The sequence below is a fragment of the Battus philenor genome, unplaced genomic scaffold (assembly GCF_028537555.1).
Source record: "Battus philenor isolate CCGP_79_NKW_IND1 unplaced genomic scaffold, ilBatPhil1.0.hap1 SCAF_14, whole genome shotgun sequence".
In the NCBI taxonomy this organism is placed as follows: Eukaryota; Metazoa; Arthropoda; class Insecta; order Lepidoptera; family Papilionidae; genus Battus; species Battus philenor.
In genome coordinates, this window is record NW_027181676.1 from 12,218,465 (window position 1) to 12,233,396 (window position 14,932).

The 14,932-nt window shown below is 32.3% G+C and overlaps 1 protein-coding gene across 1 annotated transcript; it reads left to right on the plus strand.

Moving 5' to 3' along the window:
- The first annotated feature begins 923 nt into the window (after positions 1-923).
- Positions 924-14,003, plus strand: LOC137933848 (uncharacterized). Its single transcript, XM_068777921.1, has 6 exons — positions 924-1,070; positions 5,337-5,494; positions 8,993-9,127; positions 10,090-10,297; positions 11,750-11,894; positions 13,107-14,003. Exons 1-6 carry the CDS (start codon positions 983-985, stop codon positions 13,267-13,269), a joined length of 897 nt encoding a protein of 298 aa, XP_068634022.1. The 5' UTR covers positions 924-982; the 3' UTR covers positions 13,270-14,003.
- Positions 14,004-14,932: the final 929 nt, after the last annotated feature.

Genomic DNA, 14,932 nt, shown 5'->3' on the forward strand with positions numbered 1-14,932 from the left:
AAACTCCGAACGCAGATTTAAGTTCGTCCGCCACCAGTGAGATATTTGCTGCCATTGCATTTGTATTCCAATTGTAAATAATGTCTGTAAATATGTAAATAAACCTTCCCAATCATACCTGGCTTACATTTTCCTCGCGACAACCTGCATAAAGCATATAGTATTATCATCGACTCCCACACTGAACTAATTTTTATTATAGGAACATGATTGATTCATCCTATGAAATCAAGAATTATTGGAAACGTTTAGTATTTATACAATAATTAAATCTTCAACCATCAACCTGCAAACCAGATAATGTGTTTCATCCCAATGAATTTATGTTGTTTATCGTGTTTATCATTAAAATATTTTTTGTGCCTCAATTACGCAGTAAAATGGGTAAGTGATACATATTTCTATATTATCTGTATAGTTTTTTTTTAAATTTAGTAGTACACTTAGTGCATGTTTTTGCAAACCGTCATAATAGGATTTAATATAAAAAATAATAACATATTTTAAATGAAAACGAGTTATGAATGGTTTAAATTCATATTTTTTCGTTTATTTCATTTATGATTATATGATTTAGCACGTTCTTGCATGGCACCTTAAAATTTCTTTACAATTTTTGTCATCCATTACAACTATTTTTCTCTTTTGCTTAGCTTCAAAAATGCGAATAAAACTAGAGTTAAAATATTGGACACACGTAGTTTATTTCATAATTAAAAATCCGTTCGCAAGAATACAGAATATATATATATTTTTAATTATACCTTTAAATCCTTAAAATATTCAGTTTTATTAGTATTCTGTGTTTCAGTTAGCGTCAATGGAAAGTCTATGTTCAAAATGACATTATCCCATACGGACTGTGACTAATATCGTGTGTACGACTTATATATGGCGTGACGCAAGCGCAGTCGTCCGCGAGACTCAATTGGGGTTGCACGTGCGTTTGCTGTGTTGTTTGTTTAAATATTATTATAACAAAATGGAGCCTGTCAATCTAATGTCTTTGAATAGTAGTGAATTTAAAAGTTTTCTGGACTCTTTTGATCACGTGTTCTCGGATTGTGACGGTGAGTTACATCATTATTTCACAGCGCATGCGTGGAGTCATGCGTATATCACACTCGTATCAACACAACAATAACAGTAATTAAATGGCTGAATATATATCGATCCAAGTGATACAGTCGCTAATTTGTATAGAACATGAAATAAATATATAACTTTTACGTAATATTTTCAGACATTAACATCATATTAATTTTATTTACCTGTATAAACAGTTTTGTTGTTCAATATTTTACATATCCATGCTATAACCTCTAATTACTAATCAATAAACTTTCTTAAAATACAATTTCATGATTAATATTTGAAATCATTTATTATTTGACATCGAATAGGTATAAAAAGGAGTCATGAAATTATTATTTACTTGCGTAATAATTTTGTTTCTCGTTTATTTCGTCATCATATAAATAAAAATGCAAGGTAATAATATAATTCTATGATTTTAATGCCAGAAAATCTTTGTTATTTCTCAAGATATTATTGAAATATACGAAATATTGAAAAAAGTATAAGCCTGTTAATTTTTTATAACAGCTATTACCTTTTAGATATATTTTGAATTAGTGTATTGTTACTGCTGTTGCTATAAATGTACTTTTAAAAATATACATTTTTTTAATTACCTGATACAGTTTCAGAGTATGTTACTTTCTATCATCGTCATTATTTCAGCCTTAGGGTGTCCACAGTTGCAGATAGGCCTCCTCACATATATAAATATATATATATATTAGGGGGACCGGAAAGAAATGTCGCTTTCTCAAGTTAAATTCACACGACTACATTTTGAACAAGTTTTTATTTCTATAAATATTCATATCAACAGTGTATTCACATTCGTTGTCAAGAACCTTTTGCCATCTTGTGTACAAATTTTCAGTGACGGAGCGGTAATAATCAATCGGTTTTCTGTAAAATATGTTGATTGAAACGACATGACTTTCCGTCTCTCTAATATTTATAATTTAAAAGCAGCCTGCATCCAGTGAATTTTGTCGATCTTGATAAGATCATCTGTCAGCCTCATGAATGGACGTGGTTTCTACTCTAGAACCTTAAAACCCTGTGTCACATGTTATGCGTGCTATGTGACCTGCCAACTGCTTTTATTTGCCAATTCAGTGGGCTATGTCTGACCGTGAACTTGCTAATAAGGCCTGAAGTGAGAGACCACGATACTTTGCCGAAGTCATCACCTTAATAACACATATTGGTCTTATTCCAATTAGAAGAGTCACATACCTTTGTACTTTTTAGTCTTGTAAAGTTGCATTATCTGTTAATGTCGTGGAATTGTTATTTCGTCTTGGAATCTTTTTTATGTTTTTTAATATTTAGTGCACGTATACTATATTATTTTAATTGTTGTGTATTGTGTATTCGTTTTTTTTTATTAATAATTTAATACATTATCATATAATTTTGCTTATATGAGAATGTATAATATATTATGTGCTATAGTGACTATATCTTAATTCTTTATATATTATAAAGTCGTTCTTTTTCGTATCAGTTGCCATACCGCTATTAAAATACCAATGTTCGTCAATCTGTCCAAAGGTTGTAAACCATGGAATCCGATAAGACTGCTAATTGTACATCCGTATTTTATTGTTACGTTCCTGTGTTATATTTATAAGATGTATAAATATAATAGATAAATATTATGTGAATTAGAGACACGATTTGAATTTTATACGTAATGAGGTTTTATATTATTCAGATTGATGTTATTTTGAAAAAAATGTTGACATCGTAATATTTAGATTGAATCACTGTTTACTGTTACTGCACGGTATGTAACCTGTCCAAAATAAAACAGATTGACGCTGGGGCTTTAAGATTCTGGAGAGGAGGTGGACCCGTAAGGTGGACAGATGACCTTGTTAAGGCAGTCGAAAGGCTGCCTCTTCCAGAGCTTATTGGAGATATTTCTGTGGGTGAAGCCTATGACTGACTAGACGTCTTCGAAATATCGATAGTGATGATAATATAACTGATAGATGATAAACCCTGTGTAGTACACTAGTACCATCACAGATTTAATAGCAGTGATTCATTACTGTGTGAATATTTTAAAAGCTTAATACAAATTATGTTTTAGAGCGAACAGTGAGACGCAGGAATGCAGTCTTTTCCGTTAACTGGGCGTATGCGAAAATAAAATATCGTTATGAGATTTTTATTAAATAAGATAAATAAAAAAATATTTTTTATATAACTAGAATATAATAATTTAAGTAACTTGGTTAGTAAAAATTTAGTAATGATTTTATTTTTGTGGCTTTGTAATTTACGTTTAAAACACCTTCATAAACTTTTAAATAAATAAATATTAACTAATTTATTTAACTTATTATACAAAGTTATTAAATTCATTTGCGCTCGGCAAACGAAGTGTCCTTTTAATTTTTTAGATGTGTTACACGCACTTATTATTATCATGCATCATTATTATATTAAAGACAAGATGTCTTTAGATAAACGAACTGTTTTACATAAAATGAGATAAAATCGGTTTATGTAAAACGTATCTTAGCCTAGTTATATGGTAAGAATATTGGCAAAGATGTAGCCTGTTTATTTTGATTTCATTCAGGTTAAACCTGATACACTTTGTATCTGTATTTATTAGTTTTAAGCTTTATTAAAAGACGTATTGTTGTTTCTGCTACAGTCAAAAATAAAATAGATTAAAAAATATATTGAAAATAAATTAATGATCAATAAGAGTTCGGATAAAAGTTCCAATGTTGAATAAACGAATGTTATATTTTTTTTTAACAATTACGAAGTGTAACGCAGAAGAGTAAAGTTTTATGTATGTGTTAAGAAGAATATAATCTCGCTGTTAACACCGTTATATTTAAACGGAACAGTTAGGCGTTATCATATACATGTCAGTTTATAGAAGCCCTCTGCAAGATACAGGCATACCCAGAAATCGGCGCATTGATCGGCCTTTCGGTGCCCGCATCCAGCCACTTGAAGCCTATCTACGCCGCATCAACAGGCTCATGGTCGTCACCAAAAACCTTTTAAAATTACAATTTACGTTGGTAAAATTTTTAACAAAGTGTTAAGAGACTTATGTAAAGACTACATCCTCAATCGTAAATAATAAAAAAAGTTTTTATTTTATCTGTCACACGGTTAAAATAGTATTCGGCACGTCCTAATTGGCTAAGTTCAGTTTTAGGAATTGTTATCCTAGTTGGTAGATTTTAGTTTAAAGTTTAACTTACAACGTGCCAAACCTAATACTGGGTACTATACCTACCTTTGACTTAACTTTAAATAGATTTATATAGATAACTTTTTGTATCGAAATTACGATAAATATAATTCAAGCAAAAATCAACAGACCAAAAATGTACGAGTAATAGTATGTATAGGGTTTTGTGTGATTTCAAAACAACTGAGGGGCCATACACCAAATAATAAATTTAATTTGTTGTAAACTAAATAAACATATTTTAATTTTCCAAACATATTCTTTTTGTGATTCCGTAAGTTAAAAATGGATTGTAAACAAAAGCATTCGGTTCTGTTGTAATTTGAAATGTTCCAATAACCCGCAACCCTCAACTGACACGCATTACTATTTATTGCAACTATTGGATTAGAAAAATGTATTTTTGTGACCTCCATTTTTCAGGACCTCTTGTTCACCTTTGCATGTAAGATTGGGACTTACAAAAGTAAACGATTTTTTTCAATTTTGATTTTTATTTTATTTTCTTCTTTTGTGCTTCATGTTTTCTTTTGTTTATCATCTTTCGTTCTTCACAAAATCTATCACTGTTTACATTATTTTCATTTCGTTACAACCCTCTACTGCATGCCCAACATATCACAGATTTGTTTTTACTATTATATTACTTTGCTATTACAGACTTAGTTAATTCTTTACGACTAGCGTCCGTATCTTGTTTTTTTTTTAATAAACACCTGTATCTATCAGACATTTCATGTCAGTTTTTATATCTGAATCACAATATTGAAGCCTTACCCGACCATACTTTACATAAGTTTTATTACTACGTATTGCAATCTGTGTTATTGTTCTGCACAACCTTAGGAATATTGGGCACTGATTTTTGTCGTCCACCAATTAGGTAATGCTACTTGCATTAATCCTTTCTTCTAGCTCTATCTTACAGACAGACCGAAGTCCTCCAAATAGGAGACAGTCCGTCAAGAGATGTGTAAAAAAGTATTGTTATTGAAAGCCTCTAAAAAGATTAATATTGTTCTTGTTCTAGGTGTAGTTTGGACGAAAGTACCTTTACCAGGTGTGGGCGAGTTCTTCGATCGGATGAAACAGTTGGGGAAGTCCGTTCATTTTGTCTCCAACAACAGTTTGAGACCGAGGAAGAATTATGAAGACCTGTTTGCAGCTGCCAAAATTTCTGATGGTTATGTAAGAATGTCTTTTTTTTTCTTATTATATATATCATTATCACTATGTCAGATGATTGACGCCCACTGCACTGAAACCCTCCTTAAAAAACCGCCAAAACCGGTTTTGCGCTGTCTGCATTATATATATGTGTGTGGGTGTGTGTATCGTATATCTATATATGTGAATATTTAAGAAGAAGACCAATATTTAGCCAATTCCGCACAAACACAGAGTCAGAGTTGGCATTAATCGGTGTAACATAACTCCTGAAGATGCCCCGTGCATGGGTGAAACACGTGTTGAGTGATTCGACGGTGGCCGTTGTGTAATTTGCATTGCTTGCCGCATACGCATTTATCAGCGGGCTGGCGGGCGGTGCACTTTGTTGCACGACTACTGCATGTGCGGAAGTGGCTAAATATTGGTCTTCTTCTTACTTAGGATGGACATCCGCAAGGTAACGCCTGATTCCAATTAATATGTGAATATTTTGTGTCTTTAATCATATTTTACACTATGATGTTTATTTTATTATATTTTTTGTTCATCATATTTCATCCATAGGATGTTCACTGCTGGACATAAGCCCAGATTTACAATAAAACCGGTTGAAAGCGACATGCATTCAGAGTTTTCCGACGACCTTTATATGATCGTCTACTTTGTGGCTGCAAGTCATACGCTTGCAGTCTAAAGCCTCCATTCCAAAACCTTAAGGCCACAACTTACAACTTGCCAATCCTGAATTATACCGGTTACATACCAAATATTTATTATTCGTACATTATCAAAAACATTATTTTATTACAAAAGTATTACAGATACCAATATATAAATCATGAAACTTATGTAATGTCGAACAAAAACACAATCGAATTTCGAATCATATTAATATAAAATGAAAATGTATTATCACAGATAATATGCAAGGTATGCCCGCCCTATAGTTATAATGACGACGATTATGATTGCCTTTAAATTAAGTTGACAGTAATGACAGCTGTCAAACATACGTGACAGACAGGAGATGACGACTTGATGCTATACCAGCTTCTTTATCTAATATATTTATTATATTATAACCTAATTTCTCCCATATATATACAATAACAAATATATCTATGAGGAAGATATACTATAACTGCCAGGTTTGGCAGGCTGATTGGCTATGGCATTTTGGTATTATTCTATGCAGAGGGCAAGTTTGTGAGCAATAACAATAGTTAATGCATGTGATTGATATAAGATTGGATCTCGGGAATCGAATTCGCGACTTTCGATACAACAGTTCAGTGTTAACATGGTCTCAGAATTTTATATATACGTATATATAATAGGTAACATTTAAGATTATTCTTCATGGATAATGGTCTTGGGCAGCCCTAGAGCACCTTACGAGCTGCTCCCAAAGATTTATATGTTTCAAACTCAAATGTTGCCACCTGACGAACACTGTATTAAAACGTAACATCTACCACATTATATACAAGGTTTATGTGCTTTATCTATATTAAATATATCATTTCATCTCCCATTTTTATATTTTGATATATACACACCTGTCTATTGGTTATATCTACACTACTATAGATTGATTGGTATAGAATGTCTACAAGTCCGTCATTACGCAACGTACAAGAAATTTGTGTAGACTTTAAATGGACTCGAAGCATTTTTATTACGAATAATTACTATTGCTATAGAACATTGCTTTTATATTCTTCTATTAGTTTTTTTATTTAAAGAACTGTATTACTAAATATATAATCTTTTGCTAAAAATAGTGACAACAGCAAGAGTTATTTGTATTGACAAAGGGAAGAGAAATGTTTAAATTTCAATCTATAGCCTACATTCCGATACGAATTTGGAATTTGATTAATTTGAAATCGATTTAACTGTATGTCGTTATATGACATTTCGTTAAAGGACTTTGTTGTTAATAAACACGTTGTCAAATTTAAATTATCTTTATTCAAGTAGGCACGCCGCATATTTCTGAATCGATAATTATTAATTATTTCAACATTATAAACAGGAAGCTACCGCGCAGCTCGAAATGATGTTCTGAGAAGCGCCTGCCAGAACCTAAACAGTTATTTTTTTAAGTGAAAATAATAATATTTGATGTAAATATTGTAATATCTGTAATATAGGTTGCAGGTTTTGTTCCCGGGTTAAAATCTAAACTAATTTACACTCTGTGCTTTAATTATACTTGCCACTACTCACTAATAAGTTTCCAGAGGATGCGTATCACAATACCACACTGCGATCACCCATCCGCTTGCCTAGCGTGGCGATTATGTTATATCCCCCCATAAATATCTTTGGGGGAGGCATATCCCTTTCAGTGGGCGTCTTTGGACTGAAACGACGTAATAAGTCTACAAACCAAAATCCACATATGCTGATATTAATGTTGAATTCAAATTAAGAAAAGGAAGGTCTATCTTGTGGAACATTATTATATTTGAGTACGTTTACTCATTAAGGATTTGTTGATTTTTGACGAAATATAGGCTTCACGAGTGTTTTTTTATTTCTTGTATTTATCATCTGTCATTATTGGAGCATAAACAATATGTATTAAGATTTTTTTTTCATTTCATTGAAATATATTCGTATAGACATAATAACGCAGTGTTGCTCGGTTGCGGATACCAGCCCGCTGAGACAGGTCAAGTACTCGTACAATTTGCAAACTGAACATTAATTAGAATATTGTGAACAGATATCTCGATGGCTGTTGTAACCTCACTAGTAGATCCCTTTCATAGCATGTTTAGGTACCCTACAAAGTCCAAGTTAGTGTTTCAGTTTGAAGAGGTTCGTGACTATAGTTTACGTGTAAGTGCTAGTCTTCTGTATGAGCGTTGAGATAACAACGTAGTCAAACGTCAAACTGTCCGTTTTCAAATATCTCGTGTGCGTCAATATTGTCCACTTCTGAAATTATTGGACAAACATGACGAAAACAGACATATAACTTTGAATGTATCTGTGTTTGAGACAGCTTGAATTTCGAACGTATATGCATTATAAAAGACAGCTTGTGAACCACTCAGAAAAAATTACAATAATTTTAACAGGTTGATTAATAGTGTAAATAATTTATTGCTCTAAAATATGTTACATTATTTTATTACATAGAAAACTATGGGAATGTGACTGGTTCATAACGGGTTATACTAAGGTATACTATGGACTAACGTTATTTAAGTTATGTTTTGTGTGTGTTTATTCTTAGGTTATGTAAAAGTTATTTGCTTTTTTATAATATCAAGGAAGTAACATTTCATTGCACGGCCTTCGAAGATGACAAGGGAAGAAGAATACGAAACTTTTATTGAAACATTTTTGAATAGGGTATATCATAAATTAATTGGTAGTAAATGAGCTATACATCTGGCCAGCTTTTGCACATACCTACCCTATATAAAAGACCAAAAACAAACCCGTTGATGTAACTGTTTTGTGGTTAAAAAAAAAATTAAAATCATTGTTTATTTACAGGAAAATTTGACTGTTCCATCAACCGCAATTGTCGAGTATTTGAAATCTATTAACTTCAACAAAGCGGTTTACTGCGTGACCTGCCCTGAAACTATGAATGTGTTACAATCACACGGAATTGCTTGTAAATATGGAGTAAGTTATTTATATCCGAATTGAGGGTGAAGGTGAGGTACCACCAGATCAAGTTAACGAGAGTGATGAGAGGCAGTAGTGATCGAAGAAGGTGTATTTAGTTTCCATTTAAAATTCACACGACACTTACGCAATTAATATTAGAAAATAATATTACATAACAGAACTAAACTGCATATATTTTTTTTTCTGAAATATTTTACGACATAAGTTGATGAAACTTAGGTAATTGTAGAAATTATTAATTAAGTATGGTTTATAAACCCTTTAATGTAACCGCTGTATCGCGTTAGGTTCAGATGTATCTAATGGTACAGCGGTTCTGGTCAGACGATAAAAGATAGCGGTCTAACCAGAATCTGGTTAGTAAGTACAACAATCCGGCTATGAAATATGTATGCAATGAAATATATATACAAGTAAAACAATCCGGCAATGTAACGTAAAGCCTTCAAGGTTCGCTAGGCCAAGGTTAACCGCCCTCTACGTTTTGCCTCGTGGCCGCGGAATGTCGTAAGGACAGCCAACTGTGATCATATAATACATTAATAAAAAAATACACGTTCCAAAAATCACCGTCAAAAATCCATTGATGGGACAATTAATCGGTAACAAGAGAAAATTAATTTAAAAAATTGAATTTATCAAAAATAAATTTTATGCATCATGTTCTTTCTGTTGCTAATATTAATATTTAACTTTTATAACTGTCCATTTGGTATCAAAACGTATTCAAAATTATTACATACTTCTACATTTGACTGTGTTGAAAAAAAAAGACTCCCTTATTAAGGAATACTAATAAATATGGGAATACTTAGAAAATAGGAATACTAATATAAATAGGAATACTAATAAAAATAATAAACTCCCGGGTTAAGTTTTGACTTGACGTTCATTTATGGGACAACCAAGGAATTTTAATTTGGAAGTAAAATTTTAAATCCAGGAATCTTTTTCAGCCAGAGGTCGGAGTAAAGCAGTACACAGATTACCTCGAGTTTTTGATCGACGACGAGGAAGTCGGTGCTGTCGTGTTCGACAGCGATTTCAACGTGAACTTGGCTAAGTTGTACAAAGCCATCACTTACTTGGAGAGGCCCGATGTGATTTACATTAGCGGGGCGACAGATCGATACGTGCCTCTCAAGCCGGGACAATTGTCCTTAGGTAACGTGTGGCTTTATTATTTTATCATTGTTTTTTATAGACTAATGTATAAGCATCCAAAAGTCGACTGTTTATAATTTGTCAACGTGGATAGACGTGATAATTCTGTTAAGATTCAAACACGTTGGATGCTTCAGCATACTTTCGGTTCCATTGGAAATCCATGGGGAGATCTATGACCAGTTGTGCATCTGAAATGAAAACGGGTTTATTGTATGATGAGTTCTTTGATTAAACCCTTATGTTTCGTTTAGTTTAGTTCGGGGGTTAACAACCTTTTTATTCAATAGGCCAATTTTTTTTGGCCGATCGCAAATAAGGTAACAACATTTATTAATAATTCATAATGAATATCAGATTTAAAAAGTAATTAAGTAAATAAGTAGAGATTTCGCGTACAAATTTTAATGCAAAATGTGAAAAACGAAATTACGTGAAATATTTAATAAGAAGTTCAGCAGTTTTTTTTTCGATACAAGCTGATTAATTTAAGCCGGAATGCATGAAACATCGTTATTTCATCCATTTGAAGTTCACTGCTGGACAGGCCTGTCCCATAAATGTCTAATACGACCGATTGAAAGCAATTTGCATTAAGAGTTTTTTAAACTACCTCACCAAGATTGTCTATTTTGTGAGTGGACGTCTTACGCTGGGCTTGCTGGTCCATGATCTCCATTTCAGAGTCCTAAGGATCCTATTTTATTTCACATTTGGAACGATTATTTTTTTTAATTAATTTTTATTTATATCGCTAGGGTGTTTTTTTTACAATACTTATTTTTTCTTGTTTACTGAGCCCCGACTGGTTGGAGAGGGATTGTCTCTATTTGTAATTTTTTTATATGGCCTCCGCTATTGGCGACCTCTAGTATTTCTATCTTGTTTTGGAACAGGGTTTTTATTCCTCTTTTATATTCATTTTTTCACATCCTTTATTATTTTTATGCTCTTGTGTCATTCCTCTTAAGATCTATCTTTCCTCTTCTTTCATTCTACAATTTTCTTTCATTCCTTTCCATATTAGTTTCCTTTTTGTTCGTCGCCTCACTTCCTTCGCCTCGTTCCTCAAATATCACCGAATATCATTTTTGTATATTTGTTCATGTTATTTTATATTTTTATCCTACTTATAATGTGCTGGTTATTAATATTAATCGCAGATCACCATTTTTTATTATATTTTCTTAACGTTAAATTCTTATTCTACCTCCTGTTTAATTGGTGGCTTACCCGACCTGTACTTGTTTTATTTATTATTGTGACATCCTACACTATTCTCCTGCATAACTCGAGGAACGCTGGCCTATGGCTCTTATCTCCCATTAGTGAGGTCATGTTGTCTTCGCTTATCTTTTCTATTTGTCAATTAGGGCAAACACAAATAATAATTTTAGGAAAATATCTAACACCTGGTTTTTATGACATGTTTATAGATTACAAATTTTACAGGAACTGGTGTGTTTACTGAAATCGTGAGCTTGGAGACGAAACGTGTGCCTATTTTATTGGGCAAACCAGGCGCCGCGTTTGGTCAGTTTGCGATGAAGCGCGCAGGTGTGACTGATCCAAGTCGTGTACTCTTCATCGGGGATATGTAAGTTTGCTTAACATTATATCACACGTAATGGTTTTTATCATTAACCGATAATTGTATCTTTAGAGGTGTTTCTAGCTATAGCCTAGGCCGGTCTTCTGGCCCATTCACATCATGTAGTATCCACAAAAGCGACCTTAGAAGTTGGTATTTTCTCAATACGGTAAAAGACTAATGTAACGGCAAGAGTCGAGGCGGTGTGATATAGAATAAGAACAAAGAAATTGCAATAGTTAAGGTATGATGAGAAGGAAGAGTGGTATCAAATAAAAGGAAAAATGGATATGAAAGGGAAAGAAAGAATAATTGCAGAAAAAAAGAAAATAAAGGAATGAAAGATCATAGGAGGAACAGAAGTAGAGCGCGAAAACATATTAAATAAAAACAAAGTCCCTGTCCCTTAGGGGAGTACGAGGGGTCCCCATGGAAGGGTCCTTGTAATAAAAAAATGAGTCGAGGCTCTTGAAACATCTGCTGCACAATAAAAATATTTAATCAACCACGCCGATTCTACGGACTAAACATTCAGATTATTTTGTATTAGATATGTACTACATATTTCACAGTGATCACTTTGTACAAGTTACCTAGGCTTCGACATATTTTTGGAACGGATTCGCCTATTTGTTTTATCTTTACCACATCATAATAAATTTCCTAACTGTGGGAAGTCTGATAGGACCCCTTACAGCCTTTACATCTATTTCCAAACAACCTGTATAAAGTGTTCACTTTGAAATATGTACAGCCTGCTAGTTCAGATCGTAAACAATAATTAATACGTTCTATATATACACATATATAATCCTTGTTTTCCCATTTATCTATCTGGAAATATATACAGGGTGTTTGGTGGCAGATTTATATTTTCAAAATAAATTAAAAAATGTATATGGATGCTAGGGAACATATGTGCGATTTTATCTTAAATATTTTAAAATTTGAATTATTATAATTTACCAGTAAATATTTTACTATATATTGCCAAATACTTATTGGGAGAGATTATATATCTATGATTTTATTACCCTGTTATATTGTATCTTTATAGTTATTTAAAGAAAGCACCACAAAAGTCTTTTAAATTATCGGACAGCGAATTATTTTTTGGTTTCTACATAAAAACTATTGAGTATTTTTATTGCATGGTTTTGTTTGTAAAATGCAAAAATTAACTGCACATAATACATGTAATTTTGTTTATGATTTTAGGATAGAACAAGATGTAGGCTTGGGTAAAGCATCTGGTTTTAAAACACTACTGGTGCTTACGAATAATACCAAAGAAGACATGATGGAGCATCCGAATCTGAAGCCTGATTTCTACGCTGACTCTTTAGGCAGCCTGGTACCTCAACTTAATAAAATACAATAGATAAATAAATAAGAAAACTTATTATTTTGTTATTGAAATAAATTTATTTAATTATCACAACCAACGGGTACATAAACAATAGAATTTTTATTTTTATATAATAAATTCGTGTTATGTTTTTATCACGTTTAATCACGAAATACTTATCACTTAAATTGATGGTGGAGATAAGCTTCTAAGGTCACAACAGTCTGAAGTTTACTATAGTGCTACCGAAACAACTGTACCGCGCCTTAGGAAAACGCGGCGGGGGACGAAGAAAAAATAAGAGCGTTCTCGCTGCGAGCGTTGACTGACGAAGCGGTCGTTCGGTATTCGCAAGAATTGAAGATCCTTCCGCTTTGTGAACTCAGCTATGATGAAGCTGTAAAGCAACAACATCAACAGAGAATAAGTATTCGCAAGACGGGGGACTCCCATGACTCACGGCCCAAGGCGCGGTACAGAACTATCGGTAGCACAAAATTTGACTAGATGTACTGATTGATCTCTAGGTAGTGAGCACAAATCGTGACCAGCATTATGTATTTCAAATTATCCTGTAGTTGTGCAGTGTAAACTTTGTCTTTAGATGTAACTGTATTTATGACTATTTACTATTGTTTTTTTCCAGTTCATATGTGATACACAATTACTTGTTTATAGCTTTAATTATTCCATTATTTAATATTTTGTGTTTATGTAAGTTCTTCCATAAATAATAGCTAGTGTAATTTTATTAGTATAATGTTAACGATAAGGAGTATAGAAATAATGTTCCTATTTCAATATATGTAATATTAAAAAAAATATTCCAATAAAATGTTTGTGTGTGATAAAAAGTTGTTTTATTTACAAATATTAATAATATAAAAGATTGAGCTTAAAATGTACGAACAATTCGATAAAGCGCCTAGTTAAATCTAATAGCAAATATACTCCTAGCAAGAAAATTAAACAGAATTGTAGTAATATAATGTAATCTAAACCTAACATGGGTTAGTTAAAGTTCTAAAAACATGAAAGGGATAAATTTATAAGACATTTTACATTAATTAACATAAGTCATGTTAATATAGTTAAAAAAGGTGTGTTAATTCAGACAACTACAAATTAAAATTAATTATTATATACTGTCTCTACAGACTTTGTACTATGAGATGTTACTGGCCTCTCTGTTCTATGATCAAAAATCTGTTGCTATGATCAAAACTAGAAAATTTCGACCGAATCGGCTAATTATACAAAAATAAAACTAACCTCACTAATAATATCGTCTGTTTTAAAGCTTTACGGTTAAAATATAATGACATTAGATTATGGTACTCATCTATATATATTGTAAGTCTTCGATCACACTCATGGACAGTGTGGTCTTTTTCCTTGAACGCTTCTATCCATCGCTAATTAGCGGGAGTAAATTGTCACTATTATATAAAGTGACACTTTTAAATAAAGTGACAATATAAAATAAAGTGATACCATTAAATAAAGTGACTATTAAATAAAGTGACACCAGTAAATAAAGTGACACTTAAATAAAAGTAAAACTTAAATAAAGTAACACTATAAAACTATAATCAATTATAGTTTCCAAGTTGGAACAGGTTAATGCGTAGGACCAATGGGCGTGCGTGACACGAACGAATACAAGACTTGCATGACCTGGAACTCAACGATCGCC